The sequence below is a fragment of the Schistosoma haematobium genome, chromosome 1, assembly GCF_000699445.3.
Source record: "Schistosoma haematobium chromosome 1, whole genome shotgun sequence".
NCBI lineage: Eukaryota > Metazoa > Platyhelminthes > Trematoda > Strigeidida > Schistosomatidae > Schistosoma > Schistosoma haematobium.
The window spans coordinates 10717623-10739578 of record NC_067196.1 but is presented as its reverse complement, the minus strand read 5'-3'; the positions used below and the strand labels follow the sequence as shown (position 1 = coordinate 10739578).

Genomic DNA, 21956 nt, shown 5'->3' with positions numbered 1-21956 from the left:
TTTTGAAAAAGTTATTACAATAGCCGTTTACAGACGGAATCGTAAAACCGCGTTATTTGTACTGCTTCATGCTAAGTAATTCGGATTACTTTGAAGATGTTGAGTGGTTATAGTTAGTCGCCAACACACTCTTGATCTAGATTTGTACTAAATGGCACTCATAAGTAAAGTATGCCTGAAGTCTTGAGAAAATTGGTACTCCTCAGTAAATTCGAACCCAGTTAATCTAACCTATCAAAATGAGTCGTTACCAATGAGCCATTCAGACAGTGCCGACCTCATGTAAGGCTGATATATCTACATTGATTAATGGCTGAATATTAGTATGGACAATTTGTGGAGACTATAGTGTTTTCACAGCTAAGATCGTGAGTCGATCTAAGCTAGACAACTATTGAAAACCCGGATGCACTGGACACTCGATCGGTTCTAGTGTGGGACTCAGCAATATGAATTCACGACTCCACACTCGAGTTTCGGACCCTGGACCTTCAGTCTCTCGTGAAAGCTTAACCTCTAGACCACTGAGCAGGTATTCAACGGTGTTAATGTCTAACATCAATCAATCCATGATCTTGCGCAACCCTTCATTCACTGCCTGTGGTGGATCACTGTCTCACACCAGATATGGATTGAACTCCAGTGGTCGCAGCTTCTAGGAGTTACACCTTGAAGTTAGTTACTAGTGGGCACACAAGTGTTACTAGCATAGGGATAGTAGCCGATGTCTTGTTTGTCTAATCTTAGGTGTTATCGATCAAGTTGAGGGTGATTCCCATCACAAGATGACATTTAAGGAACTGGTGATTTTAGATGCTGTTTCCCAATGAGAATTTGCTTCAAATAACACGAAATCTTCGTTAAACCATTTAAGTAACAAATACAATCAATAAATTTGTGTAAATTGATGATGAGTTTCGATATTAGATTTCCTAACTTTCTCTTGGGAAAACCTAATCTATGGACTCATTTATGTGAGAATGGAGGTAGTAATTTATCGATGACATAGAATAAAAGTTGTTCTATATCACAAACTAAATAATGTGAAAAATTTAAGCCTCTGAATTCTATTCAACTTAAAAGATATAATAATGTAATGTTAGCTATTTGATATGAAGGTCCGATATTCCGACCTTAGTTTACACATCTGAAGAGTCCTGAGCTAGAACGAAACAACTATATTGTGACATTCAGTATCTAGTGGTTCATCGGCTGATATCAGTTTGAGATGGTAATTACCCTCAGAAGATGAAATATTTGTTCATTAGTTAACTAAGATTATGTTACGAATATTATTACTTTATTAATTGGCACAGCATTAGTGGGAAAAGCGTTTGTTAAACAAACGACTAATTTCAATCCGTTAGCATTAGCTTTTTGTACATGTGTTTTAATGTTAATTTGAGATAAGATGAAAAGCAAGAGTTGATGAATGTTTATTTTATTTTGTTAATATTAGTGTCATGTTATGCGCAATCCTCCTATACACGAGCCCAACCTTGCTACTTAATATAAGAGACTGAAAATAAGCAAGAAGCTTTCATTGGATAATCTAATCGAGAATATATGTTCGCTCATTCATATATGTATATATCTGTTGCTTTGGTAACTGAGCCATCAATGGTGTGTTTTATTCCCTAGGTATGTAAGCCATTTCTTAGCTAATCACGTGCACTTTTCATTCAGTTGATTTCTCATTGGGCCAACATATCAATTTAGTGATGTTTACTACTTACCTTTCAAGAAATGGAAACTGGGAAATTCGAGTTTAATAAACAGAGATACTGTTCGGTGTAATCAATTGGGATTAATAAATACTTACAAAATGATTGGAATCACTAGAACAACAGGGAATCCATGAAGATGTCAATAAATCATCAGAAGACGACTGATATCATACAGTATTCAAGTTATGCCACTAACTAGCACAATTCAAAAGGCCATATGTAAACTATATTTTTAAACAATAATATCTCGGTAATGAACTCTACACATTTCGAGATCCATTCTCAATATGAATTGATCTTTGATAAAAAGCATATATCTCTGAACAGTACAAATGAGCATCAAAACAATTGTTCCCTTCCTGAATATTTCATGTCCTACTGAGTAGTAGGTAAACTAGATAATGTTTAACATATCACTGCAAAGAGTTATTTGGGAAAATAAAATCTTTCCGAATAAATAACAATAAAAGAATAAATGAAATATTTACAGTAATTATCCAGCAACAGAACAAGTCATGCAATAGGATCATTTTAACTCATGTTTTGGCATAAATTAAAATGTGATGTACACAAACCTCTATTTTTAGTGGTCGGAATTGATAAACTGTTGGCTTTTTGTTTTAGGTTAATGGGTTTTAATTCGAGTTAAGTGTTCGTGTCTACTGGTCATTAAATAAACCAAATCTTAAAACAAATAGGATTCTTTTCAAGACTTTTCAGATCATCTTTTATCTCATCATAATGTTCCGTAAGAGTGGCATGCAATGTTCACTGTGAGTACTATTGAATTTCCTAAATAATCAAAGACGATATTATAATTTACGAAACTATAAAGAAAATAGGATACAACAATCCATAGACAAATTACTTTTAATTTGTTTATAGTTCCACTGAAATAATCCAACTGTAAACTTGGCATGTATTCTAAACGTGTATAATCTAATAGACCAGCATGATGTATTTGAACATGTGAAATAATTGTACGTGATCCAGAATCTGAAGCAGTAATACGTATTCCACTCCAACCTGGACGATGACATTGAATAACTAGATCCATGGAATTCATACATGTTTGTAATGGATATACAATCGGTTCATAGTTGTATTCACATTCAGATAGATCTGTTTCATAACCTTGACAATCAATATAAGTTATATGACCTAATGAAAATCGTGATCTATTCATCAATCTATTTGCTTTTTCAATAGTAGCTTCTCGTATACTGACTGGTGGTAGCCAACTCTTTAGAAAATGAATTATAACAAATATATATCTTATCAGTAGAAAACCAAGAAAATATGTAATACGTAATAAAACTAATTTATATGAATTAATTAAACGGTTATTGCTTTTAAATTTAAGGTGGTTTGAATTATCCCGTTGTTGGTATTTTTGACTGGAATTTGATCAGCCTTGGTTGGGATATGAGCATCCTGTGTGGAGTGCCTTGATATACTCACTATGATACAACTTGGTATAAAGTAGATGAAATTTGACTAGCAGTTGAATCACAGATACGCGTTTCATCCTATTCTGAACTTGTCAGCTGGATGTACTTGAGTCTCAGAATTAATGTCTGCTCAAGGACTTGAATCCAGTACCGTTCACTTAAAACATCATTCCATTATCGCGTAATCAAGTTGAATTAAGTCTCACACCGGCTAAACAAGTGAGTGACTCTCTAGACTCAGTAGCTAGGTCAGTAATACGTTTTTGATATTTTTGACTGAAATTTGATCAGTTTTATTAGTGTTTGTTCTTCATGGTTTATTGGTTAGTTGTGTTAAGTTTCGATCACAGGGTTTATGTCTTTTGTGATTTTCAGTTGGCCTATGATACTTACGAATCAGCTGAGCTATTCTAATACGAACAGCTCTATTATGGACTGAATAACGGCAGCTGAGACACAACACTTCGATAATTAGCTACTAACATAAAAATAAAATGAATTGTCGGAAAAACTTAGTGTTTAATTATGACCAGGCAGAATAAATCCAGACAATATAACTCAGTGTATATTATAACAAAAACATGGACTTCTAGTATATAGAAGTGACCCTTTAACTGATCAATGTATATATTGATAGGATGTAATCAGATTGTGTGATGTTGATTGTAACATTAATTGTGAATAATTGGACACACATTCAAACATCGTGGATGCGCACAGATGAGTTCCATACCTAGAATGAAACGGTCATCTAGTGCTTCCAGGTATTCTATAGTGGGCTATCTAAGATCGGTTTGTAATTTCAAACCATCAAACATAGTAACTAGTCAAATAATTACTTGTTTATTATTATTATTATCGATTTCCACGTTACTGGTGAGACACAAATAAAGGCAATAGTTAGTGAGATTGGTTTTAGTTAATAAACGACGATTATCATGATGTAGTTGACTGTACTTCATGTAATCTATTAAAATTTTTAGGATTTGGCTCACGTATGCAGAGTTTACACGATTTTTTTCTTTATATGTGACAATCTTTTTGAAGGATCTTGGTTCCAACAATAATGTTTCTATTGAATATACTACCTATCACTTGTCTGTTCTCAAGGTCCTTGAGGTCTTCAGAAGATTGAAGAATATACTTTAGACATCGTTTGAGTTTCTTAACCTTTAAATTCAACTATCTGGATGTTTTATTCACATATACAGTACTGCATATTTAATTTAACAGATACAAGAGTATCGTTAGTGAAGAAATAAAATTTTTATCATGTTTACTTACAGTTTATCAAACATAAACAAGCATATATGTATAAAATGTTTGTAAAGATATCTAACTATCTATCTACCAAATATTTAATTATTACACTTATGAGATTCATATTTCATGTACACATTATTATTAGTAATAATATAACTTTTGTTTAATTAAAACATGTACACTTGATATTAGCATTAAAATACTGACTTTTGGATTTGCAACTAATCCTATGTTAAGACATGCTAACATTAATGCATGCTCATTAAAACCATCTTCGCAAACAGTAGCCCAATGACCATATTCTAAACTGGATATTTGATTAATTCTCGATATCCATACTTCTAAACGTCCATAGTAACTATTATTATTTTTAGACCATTCACCTCCAGATAAACGTACAGTATTATTTGGAATTGATTTATTTAAATTTGCATGATTTATGAAGTGCTCTTGTATTTCATCATTGTTTAATCTTAATTGAGAGTAATGATCAAAGATAATTGGAGACGTTAATGTTCCTTCCAGTTTTAATTCGCCCTATTTAAACAATGAAATAAGAGAGATAGTTAACAAAAATGGTGATTATTGAAACAATGAACACGGTAATATATATATATATATATATATATATATCGTGAGGGGCCCCACACCTGGACAAAAAACCTTCCAGTGCATTCAGGGTTTTAATGGTCGCTAGCTTTGATCGCTTTGTGATTACAATAAAAGAATGATATTTTGATTATATTTCTTACAGATAAAAATAATAAATTATACTCATTTGCTACACAGTACCTGAGAAAATAAACCAACACCAGAGTCAAAGGAGAGTTTTACTCCAGGTTCAATGATAAGGCGCCCAGTAGGTGGAATAAAAATATCTTTAGTTACACGATAAAAACTTTTCAGATTTTGCATAGGTTTCAAAATCACTTGTCTGCTTTGTTCGATTGGAATTCGACCGCCAAGATAAATTGGTTCATTGACTGAGGTTGTAGTCTGTATAAAATTTGATATATATGGAGGTTCATTTGAAGTGATGAAATTACTTCTTAGATTTAGATCTTTGAGTAATGGATGATAGTTGATTTTGGCCAGTGTATAACTAAAGAAAACATAATAATGACAACAATCATAATAATCAAATATTTTTACAATTGATTGGTCGCACAGTATGTCAACTTCTTAATGTCAGTCGGATTCTATCGATGAAGCTTCAATGTGGCTACTAGTTTAAGTGAAAAGACATCTTATGAACTATTATGGTGAACGAGAACTCAGGTGGGTTAAGACAATTTATTACCTAATGAAAAATTACAGAATGCCTCCATAAAATAAACCATACATTAAATACATTATTTGCACATCTTCCTTCAGGTGACATCTACATAATTCTTCATTCTTCCGATTCGTTTAATATTCCAATTTCTCTCTGTTTCCCTCTCCTCTTTATTTCAGTCTTCTACTATCAGGCATTCCACTGCATATTACTTATATCTGTCAGCATAAGCAGTATACGCCACACAATATCGTTATCTAAGGACAGGAAAATCTGTCGTTTACTGAAGCAAAGGCATTAACTGAAAGTAATTTTTATTATAAAAGAACGTCAATTTGAGAATCAATGAAAACCGTATATTTTTGGTCGACAGCTTTCGGATTTCACTTTTGGATTCATCGGCGTTAGTGTACACAAAGGAATTAATATGGGATCACATCGAATAGCTTCGTATTCGAAGTGGAGTCATCCAAGTTGAGATTTCGATAGTTATTTCTATCATTGTTGCTTGAATTTCAGTGGCTCTCTAAGTGATGTCAATGAAAATTATATTCATATTCGATAAGATCTTTACGACTCCATAACAATACGTAGAATACACTGGGGTTAGTATTCACCATAAATTGATCTGATTTGAGGTGCTATATAAACTAGGAAGAAATGTATAGACTTTTCATTCAGGTAAGGGACTTCAAAGCAACTTACACCCACGACTGCATCAAGGACCGAACTTAAGAACTTCAAGTCTCATGGGATACTATTCCCGGTCCTTGGTTCTTGATGGTACTCCAAATGTGATCAGTACGTGACAAATATCGCCTATGATCTAGATCGGTTCCCCACAAAACCCTTCAAATTCATGTTTGATACATTTTAGAGCAGAATATAAATAATAATAAAGTATAACGTTTAAATCAAACGGTTTTCCAGATAATTATACTTGCTTGTTGAACATTAATATAAGATTCTATACTGAGATCTAAAAATTAGGAAAAGATTGAGAATGAATGCATTTTCTTGATTTTAAGCAATTCATAGTCATGTCACTCAGCGTCTTCAATCAGTAATTAGGGTGGTTGCGCTGACTACAACCAGGTATTCTGCATCTATTGACATGACTCAGATTAACAGTTGATGGTTTCATGGACAGATACTACGTTTTGGTTTGGCCATCTCTGGCTTTCTTCTAAATTACTGCTAAATTACAGCTAAAATCACTCATCAATGCAGGTGGTAGTCAGGCAATTCATGGTATAACTACATAATTTTTGAATGCTATCAATCAGCAGTTTTCTCAATTTTTAGTATAAATGCCTTTTCCCCACTGTCTATAGATCTCTATTCATACTTTATACATCAATTACTCTTAAATAAACCTATTTTAATATATAGATTGTTAGCATTTTAGTGGTTCAGTAGGAACTTACCGATGATTTTGGTCGAAAATCTTATTAAATACAATTTTATGCACAGTACTCCAATCATTCGTAGACCAATCTTGCAGGTTGCCCCAATAATTCAAAGTAGCGTTGATTTGTTTATCTGGTGACGATAAATGACTGGCAAGTTCACTAAATGAAGATGCAAAACAAAGATAGGAGAGTATCATCAGGGGAAAAACTTTGTTATTAATCTAGAGGATTTGTGGAGACTGATGAATTTCATAGTTTACTTAACGAATATTCATTGAAAAATAGTAACCACTGAACGTCTGTTTTGTTGTAGTATGAGACTTTCCAATAGTGTTGAATAACGACCCTATCCGGAATGGAGATTCCCAGAGTTCTGCTCATAGACCGTGATCAACTGAATTCAACTAAATCTATTCTGAGATAGTCACCTATCCACCGTATTTGATGTTTGCCTAATTCTCTAAACTGTTGGAAATTAGAAATATAAACTATTAGATATAAACTCAGTGGTGTATTGGTTGAGAGTTCTTAACGTAACTTGAAGGTCTTGGGTTTAATCTTTTATGGGATCGTGGGTGCTCAATGTTGGATCGTCCCAAACTAATGCGAAACGTATGTTCACTGCTTATTAGTTTCTGTTGTTTGTTTATTAAGCCAAGCCCATGAAATAGTTCTGTTGTTATGATAATGTAATAGCATACTTATATGTTACATGAATTGATCACTTGAAAGAAATTAACTTTAACAAACAGACTAGTTAGTATTGATTGAATTTTACTGATCAAATTGTAATATGACAGTTATGTTTATGAATCAGTATCGCGGTATACTTTGTGTAATAGTAAGTGAATTCAATCATTTAATAAGAAGCTCTGAATGTAAATTTCTTACGAGTTATCACTTGTCAGTAAGGTGTATTCACAGTCTTTATAGGACTAATTTTAACCGTGGGATCAGATCCTATGATCTGCAGTGTTACAATCACGGGCGCTGTCATTCAGCTATATTGGTTGTAACCGACCTTCAACCAACCAATGATAAATATATCTCGCACTAGTTAAAGAATCAAAATTCACGAGTCAATGAATGTGTGAATCATAAGAGTTTCTTGAAAATATATTATTAATAGTGAAAATTTAAGCCTACCGAATTCTTAGAAATTAGAACTTTATTGAAATTATTAGTATAGAAGAATATTTAAAAAAAATAACTTACATATCAGAGTAAGGATTCCATAAATGATTACGAAATATATGTACATTTGACGAACCAATAACAATAACAGCAGGACATGTTGAACGAGGTTTCAATAATGATGGTGATTTAATTTGAACACTGAAAATGTTAAAGATTCACAATAAAAACTTATAAATTGTACATTTCAAATGATCCGCTTATTTTTAGGGAAAAATATTTTAGATTTTAAATCATGAAGTGATCTTAGCTGGACCACATGGGGAAGCTGGAAGCACTGGATGTCCATTTCGTCTCAGCATGAGACACTTCAGCAGCGTACGCCCATAATCTCGCACGTGAACGGTTAACATTTTGACCATTGAGCAGGAAGCCAACGGTGCTAATAATAATCATGTACTCGTTGATGACTAACTTCAGGATGCGACTCCTAAAGTTCAATTCGTATCAGGCGTTAGACAATTATCAACCGCAGGTAATAGATGAGAGTTAGGCAATATCGCAAACCGATTCAAGTTAAGCACTAACACGATTAGGTGCCGTCTCAGGGGCCTAGAAGTTAAAGGTTTATGTACGAGATTGAAAATCCCGGTTTCGATTTCCGAGTGTGGAATCGTGGATTCACTGCTGAGGAGTCCTATGCTAAGAAGGAACGACCATTCAGTCATTCCAGGTTCCCGATCGTGGTCGAGCTAAGATCAGTTCGTTGTTTGAACTGTGAAAATTCTACAATCTTCACAAATCTCCCAATATTAAGATTATTCAACATACTGGATTAAGTCTCAACCTGTCGTTTATACTACAAGTAAGATGTTAAAATAGATATAAATGCTGTTTAGTAAACAAAGTTTATCTCAAATGTTATAGCACCTGAATTCCCACTTGAGACATTTATTATTTTGTTATTTATTTACACTTTTAAATTTCTATCATTTTCCAGTCGAAATCCTTAAGCTTGCTATATACCTATCAGTTTTGTCATAGGTCCATAACACCTTTGCATGACTAGTTTTCAATGTCTTAGAAAGAGTCTTTTATAATTCAAAAGCTATTTTAAATGCATTTGTACGTATGAATTGTTAGTCTGGGTGTTTTTATTTCACTGATAGCTTGAAGTTAGTTCAAACACTTCTACGTTTTACTTAGACTTAGATCCTGAGTTTAAATCTTATCTTATACTGCCTTATTCCATGAATCCACTATTGATGTAATGTGGTAATTCGAGGCAATGCACATACGTGCCATGTTCTACGTTGCTCATGATTAACTGACTGATGGCTTTACTTGTGAGTTAAGTGAGATTAAGAAAGTGCATGGAAACGTATCATGATTCATCAAAATCCTTTATATGATTTCAGAATCGTCTTAAAATTCAGCATTATTTTTGAATTATGGCTCAAAAACGTATATTTTGGTCAACTTGTAAATTAACAGCTGCTCGTGGTCTGTTAATGTGTCTGTTTGTGATGACCGTTGAATTCGGTAATGTTAGATAACAGGTCAACTAGTTGAGAATAGTTAAAAACCAGTAAGCACTACACAATTGTTTCACCGTAATATAATAATCCTTTACAGTTCACTTAGTTGACCCCATCAAAGACTGAACCCAGGACCAGTATGTGATGTAAAAATACAGAAGTCACTGAAGAATTTTTCTAATTTATTGTCACCAATTGCATAAAATTAAATTCCTCGTGTCTAATGACACCACAAGTTATATTTTTGATAATTTGTTAGGGAAAAATACTTTGGGAGTTATTATTAAGTGTTGATGTTGACTATTGTTACTGAAAGTTCTGTAACCTCTTCTGTGAAGCAAATGTTCTTCGTGAGACTAGATCATCATCCAAACATTAGTAAACCCATGGATACATACTGTTCAGAAGTTTCATATTCAGACAAAATGGCTGTCTTATGCATTTTAATATTCTATTCGGTTCATAATGTAAACATATTAATTGCTTTAGTCAAAAAACATTTTCGTATAATTGCTTTACACTCATGCGTCAGCATTTAAGCGTAAATATGGATCTAACAAACAATATTACTTGAAGATAGCATTAACTGTACTTTTTCCACATTGAACAAATGGGATATAGTTAGTGGAAGAAACCAGGACGAGTGTTTCACACTATTAGTGAGTCTTCAGTTAGATGTACCTGGATTCCTGCTACATTCCAGAATTGATATTCACGTCAAGATGCAAACCTAGTACCTTATACTTCAAACTTCAACGCTTTGTTCACTTATCTAATGAGTTCATGTCTAAGAGATAACATTACAAGATAAATATTACAAATCAACTAAATAAATCAACAATTCTTACCGATTATTTAAAAATTTATTATATATTAATTCTATACGTTGTAACTTTGATGTTTCAGTTAAACTTAAATGTACAACATAAGAACCATGATTATATTGAAATTCATTATAACTTATTATATAGGCAATAGGAAATTCACGTAATTGTTCAGATTTAAATAGATTATCTGAATTATCCATATATATTACACCATGTAAATGTTGTTCAAATGTTGAATTAATAATTTTTCCAATTATATTAACCATTGGTGATATTATAATTGCATTCAATTGATTTGTATTAAAATAACTAAATCCTAATGTAAAACTAGTTATTACCTAGAACAATAAAATAATATTAAAAAAAAGAAAGAAAATAATTTATTATCAGAAGGGGTTTATGGAGATTTTAGAAATTTCACAGATTGAAATCATGAGTCAGTTGAAGCTAGACCATCATGGAAAACCATGAAGCACTGAACGGCCGTTTCGTCCTAATATGGGACGCCGGCTAATGGTTAAGTGCTCGCGCGCGAAACCAGTAGGTCCTGAGTTCGAATCCCGCGGGGTGAGGGATCGTGGGTGCGCACTGCTGAGGAGCCCCATACAAGGACGAAACGGCCGTCCAGTGCTTCCAGGTTTTCCATGGTGATCTAGCTTCAACTGACTCATGATTTCAATCTGTGAAAATAATTTATATTAATTTACATAGTGAGACTATAATTTATAGACGAACCAATCAGATATAAGATAATAGTTCTAGGATTTTGGTGCAAACTTCATTCTTCTATTTAGCTAAATAGTGTTTTGGCATTTATTTTAGCTGATGTCAATTTGTGATGAAAACCCTGGATCTAATTCCCAACCTTAATCGTCAACTATAAATCGTAAGTCTAATTCATCACACCGGTTTATAACCCCCATTTAGTTTTAGTCAATAGGTGGGTATTCTTAAGGTAAATTTAGTGTTGCTCAAGGGACACCCATTAATTATAGTCTCACCATTTACATAATGAATGTTCTATTTAACTTGACAGTTATTCATTTTTAAATGTTTTCTAGATAAATGATCTAAAATTTGTTACAGAATATTTTAAGATTAACGTGGACATGTTATCAAAATTGAAATTGTAGATTTAGTCTCAAACAAATGCTTCAATATAATCTCTCTAGTCTTAAAAAAGTGGGTGATAAGTATTCATATTTATAAGAGATTATATATGCTATTACTAAACATAGAGTTTAAGCTTCAAATGTTGAGTTGTTGAATCTACAACAGTGCATATGGCCAGATAAATATTGAGTGATGACACTGTTGATGAAGTACTATTGTAACTCGATAAAGCATTGATGAAATATAGACGTCCTACCTTGTTAATTAATAGTAACCTAAGAAATTGTCTGTATTGTCTCTATTTCTGAAGATTGAGTTTAGAACAAATATTATTGCGAAAACTTTAAAAAATCGAATTTCAAAATATATAGGAAAAACTTATTCTTCGAAGCCTCATATTGTCTTCTTTATCCAGCCTATCATTCGTGGTAATGTTATGGATAAACCTCCCCTTTGAGCCACATAGATGTACATCTATAAGCACACTTGCTCTTGTGGTGTAGGTTACACTGGGTGCGTAAAGCAGATATTTCTGAAGGTCATCTCAGAGCACTATGGGGGTTAGCTTTTGGAAGACGAATGCAAAACAGTCAACAGTTTAGTTAACCGAATTTACATAAATTCTGGTTAGGTTGCCCACCAGAATCATCATTCAAAATAATCTACACGGTTAAATTAGTGGGACGAAAGGGAGAAAGAATAAACATGTGCACTGACGATGTTTTATCAATTCAGAGGTTCATGCATGGACTGTACGTAAAATAAGCGCGTATAACCTTGCATTCTAACACCTCACTTAACTAACTTGGTATACAACTGTCAGTAATTGTGATTTTTTCCAAAACATTCAAAACTTCAAGCTGTATACAACAAAATTTATTTAGTTTTAGATTAAATTCAATGTCAAAATTCATCTTAGATTGACTCAGATATCTTCATTGGTAAAACGTTTTTAGAGTGAACAAGATTTGGATATTCTTGAGTTATAACTTATGATCTGTAATTACAAAATCCATAATTTCAATCTTGTTATTCAGTGTGGTTAAAATTTATCCTTCTAAAACTGATGCAGTGGGCCAATCAGAAATCAGCAAAACGATAAATGCATGTAATTGGCCAAGGGATGGCTTAATTTCACAAGGAATTGGAATATAAAATCCTAAAATGTTTCAATTTCCTAAGGGATCAGCAGATAAATATATAAATGAGAACATTTGTTCCTTGATTTGGTTAGTAATGTTACATAAATTCGGGATGTTAGTCGTAAATATAAAGTATTTCTTGAAAGTTGACAGTAGTTGATAATACGATAGATTTGATGTATATATTGATTTTTGGTTACTATGTATTTGTTTGATAAATACGAAATGAGGCCTATAAAAAATGGGAGTAAAGTGGGAGGAAGCTCTCGGTAGTTAGGTCAAAACTAGGTGTCAATCTATGAAGTCATAGATTATTGGAATGAGGTGTGTAGGTAGGTGCAGACTAATTGCTTGGGCTTTGACAATTTTATCTCATTGTGGTGATATAAAGTTGCAACTTGAACAAATGAACATATAAACCAGGTTCTACATTGTTTAGGAATGACTGACTAATTATTAATAAAAGTTGGAACTGATGTCAAATCAGGTGTATTTGTTAGTCGCTCTGTTAATATTAGTTCGCTAAGAGAAACTATTACTAATCTCACTTTTAATGTAATCATATACACAGCGAACTTTGAGTTTTAAGTTATTACATTCTTTTAGTTTTCATAAGAAGTACAGTTACAACTTGTTAGTTTTATTAGTCTAAATGTTTTTGGTTGTTCTAAATCCAATGTATTCACAAAACGTAACACGAAAAAACAAATTCCCTTCAAATGTCTAACATGTGTTAATGAATCAAAATAATGTAATACACACTTACGTTAAGATCTTTACAAAGGCATGAGTAAACTCTGATTGCATTGCGATGATTTTTGAAAAAATATGTAAAATTTACTAAAATTTCCATTCTAAGACAGGAATTGTAAAAACGAATTGCATCGTGATAATTCTCTGTAAATTAAGTAAAATGTACATATATATATGTGAAAAAGTCAATATTACTTTTCATAAGTAGATAAGTCAATGTAAATACCTCAGTTAACTGTGAGTTTGATGATTAAGTACTTATTGATCTCTGAGTAATAATCAATGTTATGTTTGCCTAGTTACTTAAGCTGATCGAATTCTATTGAAGTATTTATATTGTAAATAATAATCCAAGTGACTCCCCACCACATTAACTACACCTAGATGTCAGATGATTAAAAATGCTTGAGAGAATGTCTTGGAAATAGGCTTCGTATCAGTTGATATTCGTTAATAATGAGTGTGAAGCGAAGTGATGCTCCCGATGGTATGCAACTGGTCTTTATGAGATCATATTAAATACATTATTCAGTTATAAATAGGGTGAGTGCAAGTGTTTATCAATGTAATTCTATTTAGAATTAACTAGATCTTATCTGTCGAGTTTTTAACCTAAGTGAATCGAGTTGGTGTAGTATCATATCTGTGGTTTAGTAGTTAAAAAAGTAATGGAAAATAGATGAAATCAGATTTGTCATAGAAATTTAAGTATTTTTTTCAAGTGAAAATAATATTTTGGAAACGTTACTAGGTAAAATCATAGTAAAAGGACGTAGTGACCAGAATAGAGAAAACTACCTTCTTGATTTGCATGAAAGTCGAAAATAAATAAATAACTTTTTATCGCATAAAATGAGAGATAGGAAAACCTTATTACGGTGCTTAGAACGTTTACAACTATAAGGAAACATTCTTTTTGTCATAATATAATGAATATTACTATGGTCAACATATCAGTTGATCACTTCAGACCAGAATTTCAACGCAAAATATGTTCATATAAATATGACGTCAATGATAGTTCTCTTATAATTTCGTCCTCCTAAAACTTCAGGATATTTATAAATAAAGAGTTTGTAGGGGATAACAAATTTTTTGTAAAACTATTTATAGCTATGAGAAAGATTCCTTTGGTATGAATAAAGTCACTTTTAAATTAATAGTGTAGTACAGAAATATTTCCATAAAATGAAGATAGGAAAATTGGTTACTGATAAAAACCAATTAACTTCCTAAGACCTATGAACCCTTACAGGTTCAATAATTTGTCAAGAAGTACTTATAATTTATATAAACGCTTTGCCGATTAGCTAAAAAGTTGGCTTTTAAAACAATGCAATCATTTTAGGAAATTGCCGAAGTTCATCCCTGTGCTATACTTCTGTCCACCAATGTATTGTGCTTTAATTTGTTCTAAATTCAATTTATTTTTTGCCAAGTTATTATCATAAAACAGATAATTACGTAATAAATATACATTGAATTTACCTGTGAAATTAGATAGGTGAACATGTGTTTTTAGAGGAAGATTTGGTTGACGTAATGATGACAAATCCGACTGATTAAGATTCCAAATAACCAAACCATGTCCATAATTACTATGAAATAATGAATTATTGATTTGTTTAAATCCACCATTTACACTTATGTTTAAACCGGAATTTTGATTTCTAACAAACCTATGAGGAAATAAGTGTTTAAAAAACATAATATAACATGTCATAAGATTTGTTGATAAAATGATATCATTAACTATAGGTACTGGATAATTGACTGTACAGTAATGTGTATAAACGATACCCGATACTTTTGGGTTTTACCGCGATTAGTACATATTTATATCGCGTAGTCGGTGTGCACCTTCAGTTAATGATATAGTGAAATCGTAAATTACTATCAACTCCACCTGTAGATCTTCTAGGGTAACTACCGGTTCCAATCCCGGGTAACGGAGGAAAGTTTTTCTTGGGGTCAAAAACCCCATCCCGTGGAAAACAACCTTACCAAAAACGCTAACAAAAATAAACTAATATCACTAGAGAGTTACTACCTAGTTCCCGACTTAGTGAACTTTACCTATACAGTTACCTCTGATTATTGATGGTTCTCTGGTTCACACCATTTTGTGAGAAAATTCATTTTAAACTAAACAAATCTCCCCGTAAAGCCTTTTACCAGCAAAATTTTCGATCTAACATAGATACGTATTAGTTCTCATACTGTTAACGATGTTCAGTACAATGACCAATATAAATCCTTGTTATTTTCTTTCCGATATATTTTATAATTGTGTTTTTCTCAGACTTTGAGTCAGATTTACTGAACTGATAATCATTTAGTGATAAACATCTCTGTTTCCATTATTTTGATTATCATTGAAAGTGTACAAAATTCATGATCTTTAGCTACCTAATTATTTTCTATTTTTGTACATAACCAACTAATTTTCCGTATTTTGTTTTGAACAACACGCGCGTTTATTAAAATATTTAGTTTTCTAACCTACTACAAGACCACTTTATTTGTAAACTGACTACAATTAACTCTAGAGATATATTGTATTACTTTTTAATTTAAAATACCACTTGATAGAACACAAAATGTAGTGAAGAAAACACAGATGGGGAACAATTGAATGTTTGAAACAAAATTACAGAGTTACTCAGTGAAATAGAAAGACCATATAGTCAATAGTTAATTTGCAAAATATCAATCCATCATATCAAACCGGACTGTTCCTGTTGCAAACATCAATCCACTGTCTCACATTTGATTGTTCATGCGTTTTCTTACAAATTACATCGTGTTCCCGCTCTTCCTTTGTTGATCTTCCCCCATCTTTCGTTGCCGGACATTACGTTTTTAACTCGCGTCATATACTACTTATATCAATATAAGTAGCACATACACCACAAAAATAACATTTTATAAACATTCGTTGATACTGATTATTTTTGGATCACTCCAATGATTGTAATTGAAAAGTTCCTTTTTGGCATATGTGAATCCTATGAAGTTTATCTTAAAATTCTCATTAGATCATAAACATTTTAAACAGAGATAGATGATAGTTAGTAATGTAAGCTAAGACTTATGTTTCATTCTATTTGATGAAACTCATTAGCTAAATGAAGTAGACAAATTTTCAACTATAACAACAACTACTTACTGATTATTATTTATAAGAATATCAGCTGATCCACCGAGAATTTTTACACCAGCTTCATATTGATTTTGTTCAAATGTATTATTTTCTAAATGAATATATGTCCATGGATTATAAAGTAATAGACCATGTTGATTATTTTCACTGATTATTGAATTCTTCAAAATTACTTCAGCCAATTTAGCTGAATGAATCAAATTAAGTAGTATGAAAAAAAAATGTAGTTACATGAGTGATTTTTAATTCAATCATATACATTGAGTTACTACTAATGAATACATCATACATAATTATATGTATATTAAGCTATATACCATGTCGCCTTGTTGATTTCACTTAAATATGTAATAAATAAAACACAATCTTATTTTGATAGTCATGTGGAGAGATGGCTGTGATTAAGAGGAATTATTTCACAAACAGTGCGATTATAAACTGTAATATAATTCTATATTTCCACTCTTTGAATATGACGTCTTTTTAAGTAAGTTAATAATTAAATGTAAGAGTTCCAGATTCCATCGGTAAATCCGTCATCATGATATGTGAAATTTACATTAAATTAACCATTTTAGGGGTACTTTCTTATAAGTCGATTACAATGGATGTTAACTTATAGGATTATTAAAAAAAGTAGTAATTCATTAATTAATGAAGTCGTAGTGGTAGTATAAAGTGAGATGCGCAGTAAACCTCTTTTCATTCCATCAGTTGAAAAGATCAAGATGAAATTATCAGATGTTATTTAGTTTTATAAACGTTGTAAGCGGATGTTAATGACTTAAAGTTTCCCATACACTTAAAAATTGAGTTATCTTTTATCAGTAACATAAATGACTTTGGATTGTTTCCTATTTGTTTTCATAATAGTGAGAAATAAGGACGAAGATGTAGTAATAAATATTTTACAGAAAAATGGGAAATGGAATATATTTCTACAGTGATAACAGTAATGAGAATATTAAGTCTCATTAAAATAAACAAATAGTCATAATAGATAGTATTTCTACCAGAATTATTCTACTCTGTTTGTTTAAAATCTTAGAACTTTGAAGAATACTTGTCACTGAATGTTGTAAGTAACTAACTTGCAAAATATCTAGAGTTTTAACCAGTGTGCTAATATGTGCTAATCTGATATAGTAATCAATTATCTTTTAACTTTTTCAAACTAGTTTGATGATCGGTGAATATTCCTTAGAATGGAAGTTGCAAAGAATTTTTTAAACTACAACGAATTACGACAAAAAAGAGAAGCACTGATGAGCCATTACTTCTCAGCTGTGCTCATCCATGATCCATCAGGGATTTAAACCGTTTAAGAATTATATATTAAAACGAAACAGCTGTCCATTGCTTCCTATATTTTCAATGGTTGTCTAACTGAAATCAACCTATGATGTATACTATACAATTTAGTCATCTCCATAAATTTTCTGTACAAATAAAGATATAATAATTGAAATAGCAAGGTATTTAGCGAACGAATTATAACACTCATGCACTATGTTCTCCGAGGAAATTTAAACTGATAAGGTAGGATCTAAAAGCTTCAAAACGGCTGACATCATGAAATAATGTTAGCTGGACAACTACTGTAGACCAGAGAATACTGGACAATTTTTCCTTTCCAAAGTAAAACTCTTCAACTAAGCAAGCATATGGCCTCTTAATGCATTGAACAAAAGTTTTTTATGCTTTTCAGTGAGCACATCACTTTGGGACCATTAAGTTGACTTTTAATGGTTAACATTTTCACCTATAGTTAGTGTAGGACATCATGTGATTACCATCTTTGGCCGGATAGGAGGTGAGCACTGCTGAAGGATCTCATACTAGGATGAAACGTCTATCAATCGCTCTCTGGTTTTTAGTAATGGTCTACCTAAAGTTAGTTTATTAGAAACTACCTTCAATTTAAAAACTTTGCACAAACTTACTATCATTATTTCTATATTACTGTAGCACGTTAGAGGCTAAACGGAGGTTATAAACTATGGAAATGATTACTAGTTATATAAAAATAAGTTTACAACAACACACTGAAAACCATTTCATATATCTTACTTTGACCCACGGATATATGAAGTAATGCACGTATACAGTTAGCAAATTCTGAACAAACAAAACGATCTGTTAGTTTTTTCCAAATAAATTTTATTAGAATAGCATTTCTGATAGAAGAAACACCTTGATATACTAAACCTTTCAGTGGACCTGAATTTCTATGAAATAATAAAGAAGGATAATTTATATGATTATTATGATTATTCAAAATTGTTTGATTAACTAATGACCAATTAGCAATTTGATTCATTGTCAATTTATCCCATATTTCAATCCTTCCAGATGCTATCGGATCATGAATTGTTTCAAGTAGATTGATAGTTATAATTTGATCTGTTTGATCTGAAGCAACATGCTGAAATGACATAAAAAACGGAGGGTGATAATAATAACAATAAAAATATTTATGAATATTATAAGGATGAATAGGTTGTGGACAGATTTTTCAGTTTTTAAAAGTAGTTTGTTAGACAACTATTGAAACTAGGATGTAGGGTAAAGTATATTTTGTTTTACTATGAGACTTCACTTATGGATTGAAATCGAAACTAGAGTCTTTAGGCTTTGTCATCAACACGTTACTTTTAGACTAAATATCTATACTTTCGACATAAGTTAGTGATAAATGTTTCTCTCTCAAGACGGTTGAACCTATATCAGTCTTAATGAATACGAGGGTATTTGTGGAAGTTGCATGACTTTCATAGTTTAAATTACAAACTGATCTTAGACCACCGCTGGAAAGCTGGAAGCAGTGGATGATGGCTATGCATTATTTTGGACTAATTGAGGTTAGGTATTAAAAGTGATGGATGCCTGCTCATTAGTTTAAAAATTAGACGTTCTGGTGTGAGACACTAGGTCCTGGGTTCGATTCCTGGGAACAAGACGTAGGCGCGCACTTCTAATGAGTCCCATATCAAGAAGAAAAGGCCGACCAGTACTTACAAGTTTTCAATGGTGATCTAGCTAGGATCAGTTCGTGAGTTAAAGTAATCAAAGTTCCTCATTAGAACTTGGAATTGAGGTCCTAGAGACAGTTTACATTAGGGACCGATATTGCTAAAAGAGTCAGTTAATGGAAGACAGTTACCATCGAAGACATCTGATAGTGATTACTCAGGATTACCAATTGAGTGAAGGTGCTATTGTGGTTACTGAATAGTGAATCTGTGATATTGTACTTGATTCAGTAGTAGTTATCAATAAACCTGAAATATTGAGGGAACGGTTGCTCCCTGCGTGGTTCGAATCTTTATCACAAGCTGTGAAGATTACAGTTATGGATTACCAACTAGTACAAAGTAAAACGAAATCTATTTCCTAACTTTCCTGGGCCTAACCTCCAGCCACTTAGTAAGTATAACAACTTCAGTGAATAAATGAACTGTTAAGTAAGTTTTGGTTTTTACAATTATACATAACTTACAAATTCACACATTCCACTTGTTCTAAACGTTGGTCCAGGTAGTTCAGCTATCATTAAGAATGGAAAAACTGGACTAGCCGGTATTGAACCAGGTCGACAAACCCAATAAGCTTTATGTATGAATTCAAGTGTTTCTTCAGACCAATGATAATGTGAACCGCTAAATAATTTGATATTTAATCCATCACCATTATTTCTTAGTGAAGTAACACCTTTTAATCTAATATAACCCATAATTGATGTGATTTTGATTCCATGTCCATGATTATTTTCTGTCTATAAAATACAAACAAAAATTTTGATATTTTGTGAAAATGTATTCATTATAAATGGATGCACTAAGATGAACATACTATGAATATTTAAGGTAGGATAATTGTGCTCAAGAATCATATATTAAAACGAATCAGCTGTCCATTGCTTCCTATAGCATTCAATTTTAGACACTGTTTACAAAATCCAGTTAAAGATTATGGGAGACTCATTTGTAGACGTATTTAAGTAGCAGAAGTTTGGACCATTCATAACAGTTAAGTTTTATCGAATTTTGTTACTACATTTACAGAAATTCATTAAAATTTCTTTTTACACATTAAAACTTATTACACTTTTGGAAACATTGTGAAGATTTTTTATCTTCTCTATTACTGGACAATAAATAGTAATGGGTATCAATGCCAAGGTTGAACTTGATAGTCTCAAATAAATTGAGGATTAGGTTGAAAGTTAAATTTAAATATTTTTTGGTATATCCCAATGAGTAGAAAAATTGTATCTCTGACGTTTCGTAACTTAGTGCAAGCCGATTCTTCAGAGCAAATAAATAACCGAAATAAATGAACTCAAGTTTAAATAGTGCTCTGAAGAAGTGGTTTAGCCTAAGTCACAAAACGTCAGAAATACAATTTTTTACTCATTGGGATATAACAAAAAAGTTTACCAGTAATAAACAGTAATCTTCTATTGATATGGTAAACAATTAATAATCTATCAACATGATTTGCATAGTAAGTATTATTCCAGTAGTGTATAAATGTTAGTAAATTTTTAGTGAAAAGCAAGATTGACAAAACTTGGTGTTAGGGTAACAATCCTCAATATTAGTCCAATACCTAGCATTTCCGATCAATTTTCTCTTTATTTATTAGGTGAGTGCAGCGTATAACAGCATAATTCTCACGAGGGATTTTATTTCCATCATCTGAAACGATCAATATATGTTGTAGTGTCAGTTATTATTTTAAGCCCATATATCTTATTCTAGCTTCCGGACATTCCATTCTGTTCATTCTACTTGAGTCATATTTTGACCTTGTTAATTATTCGCTTATTAGCCTTGACTGTTTTTATATGAGCGTATATGTGTGTGCACATCATGTCCCATGTCTCATCACATGTCTGTAGTTTATTTTGTCTGCCCATAAATATTAATTACCACTCGACTAAAATGGAGTTGGCTTCCCAGCCATCTTCCCTGCGTGTCCTTTTGCTTTGCTCTGTTTCATTCGCTTCATATACAAAATATGTGTATGCACAGGTCAATTCTCGTTATTTATTTGATTTATTTAATTTCGTTATTGACTAACGTGATTTAAGTCGACGATGATATACGAGAAAAGGTGATAACGATCATTCGTACGATCTAAATAGGAGTCAGA

General features: G+C 32.0%; 1 protein-coding gene across 1 annotated transcript in view; it reads right to left on the bottom strand.

Moving 5' to 3' along the window:
- Window positions 1–21956, bottom strand: part of MS3_00010051 (uncharacterized protein) — a gene marked incomplete at both ends in the record, with an annotated part of 121487 nt that overhangs the window by 86803 nt on the left and 12728 nt on the right. Inside the window, 11 exons of the mRNA XM_051218385.1 lie at window positions 2596–2970; window positions 4649–4978; window positions 5234–5543; window positions 7145–7288; window positions 8345–8464; window positions 10650–10966; window positions 13650–13737; window positions 15016–15315; window positions 16806–16986; window positions 18870–19224; window positions 20299–20574. Of these exons, the coding sequence (XP_051073124.1) occupies window positions 2596–2970; window positions 4649–4978; window positions 5234–5543; window positions 7145–7288; window positions 8345–8464; window positions 10650–10966; window positions 13650–13737; window positions 15016–15315; window positions 16806–16986; window positions 18870–19224; window positions 20299–20574 (2796 nt within the window). The remainder of the gene's footprint in view (window positions 1–2595; window positions 2971–4648; window positions 4979–5233; window positions 5544–7144; window positions 7289–8344; window positions 8465–10649; window positions 10967–13649; window positions 13738–15015; window positions 15316–16805; window positions 16987–18869; window positions 19225–20298; window positions 20575–21956) is intronic.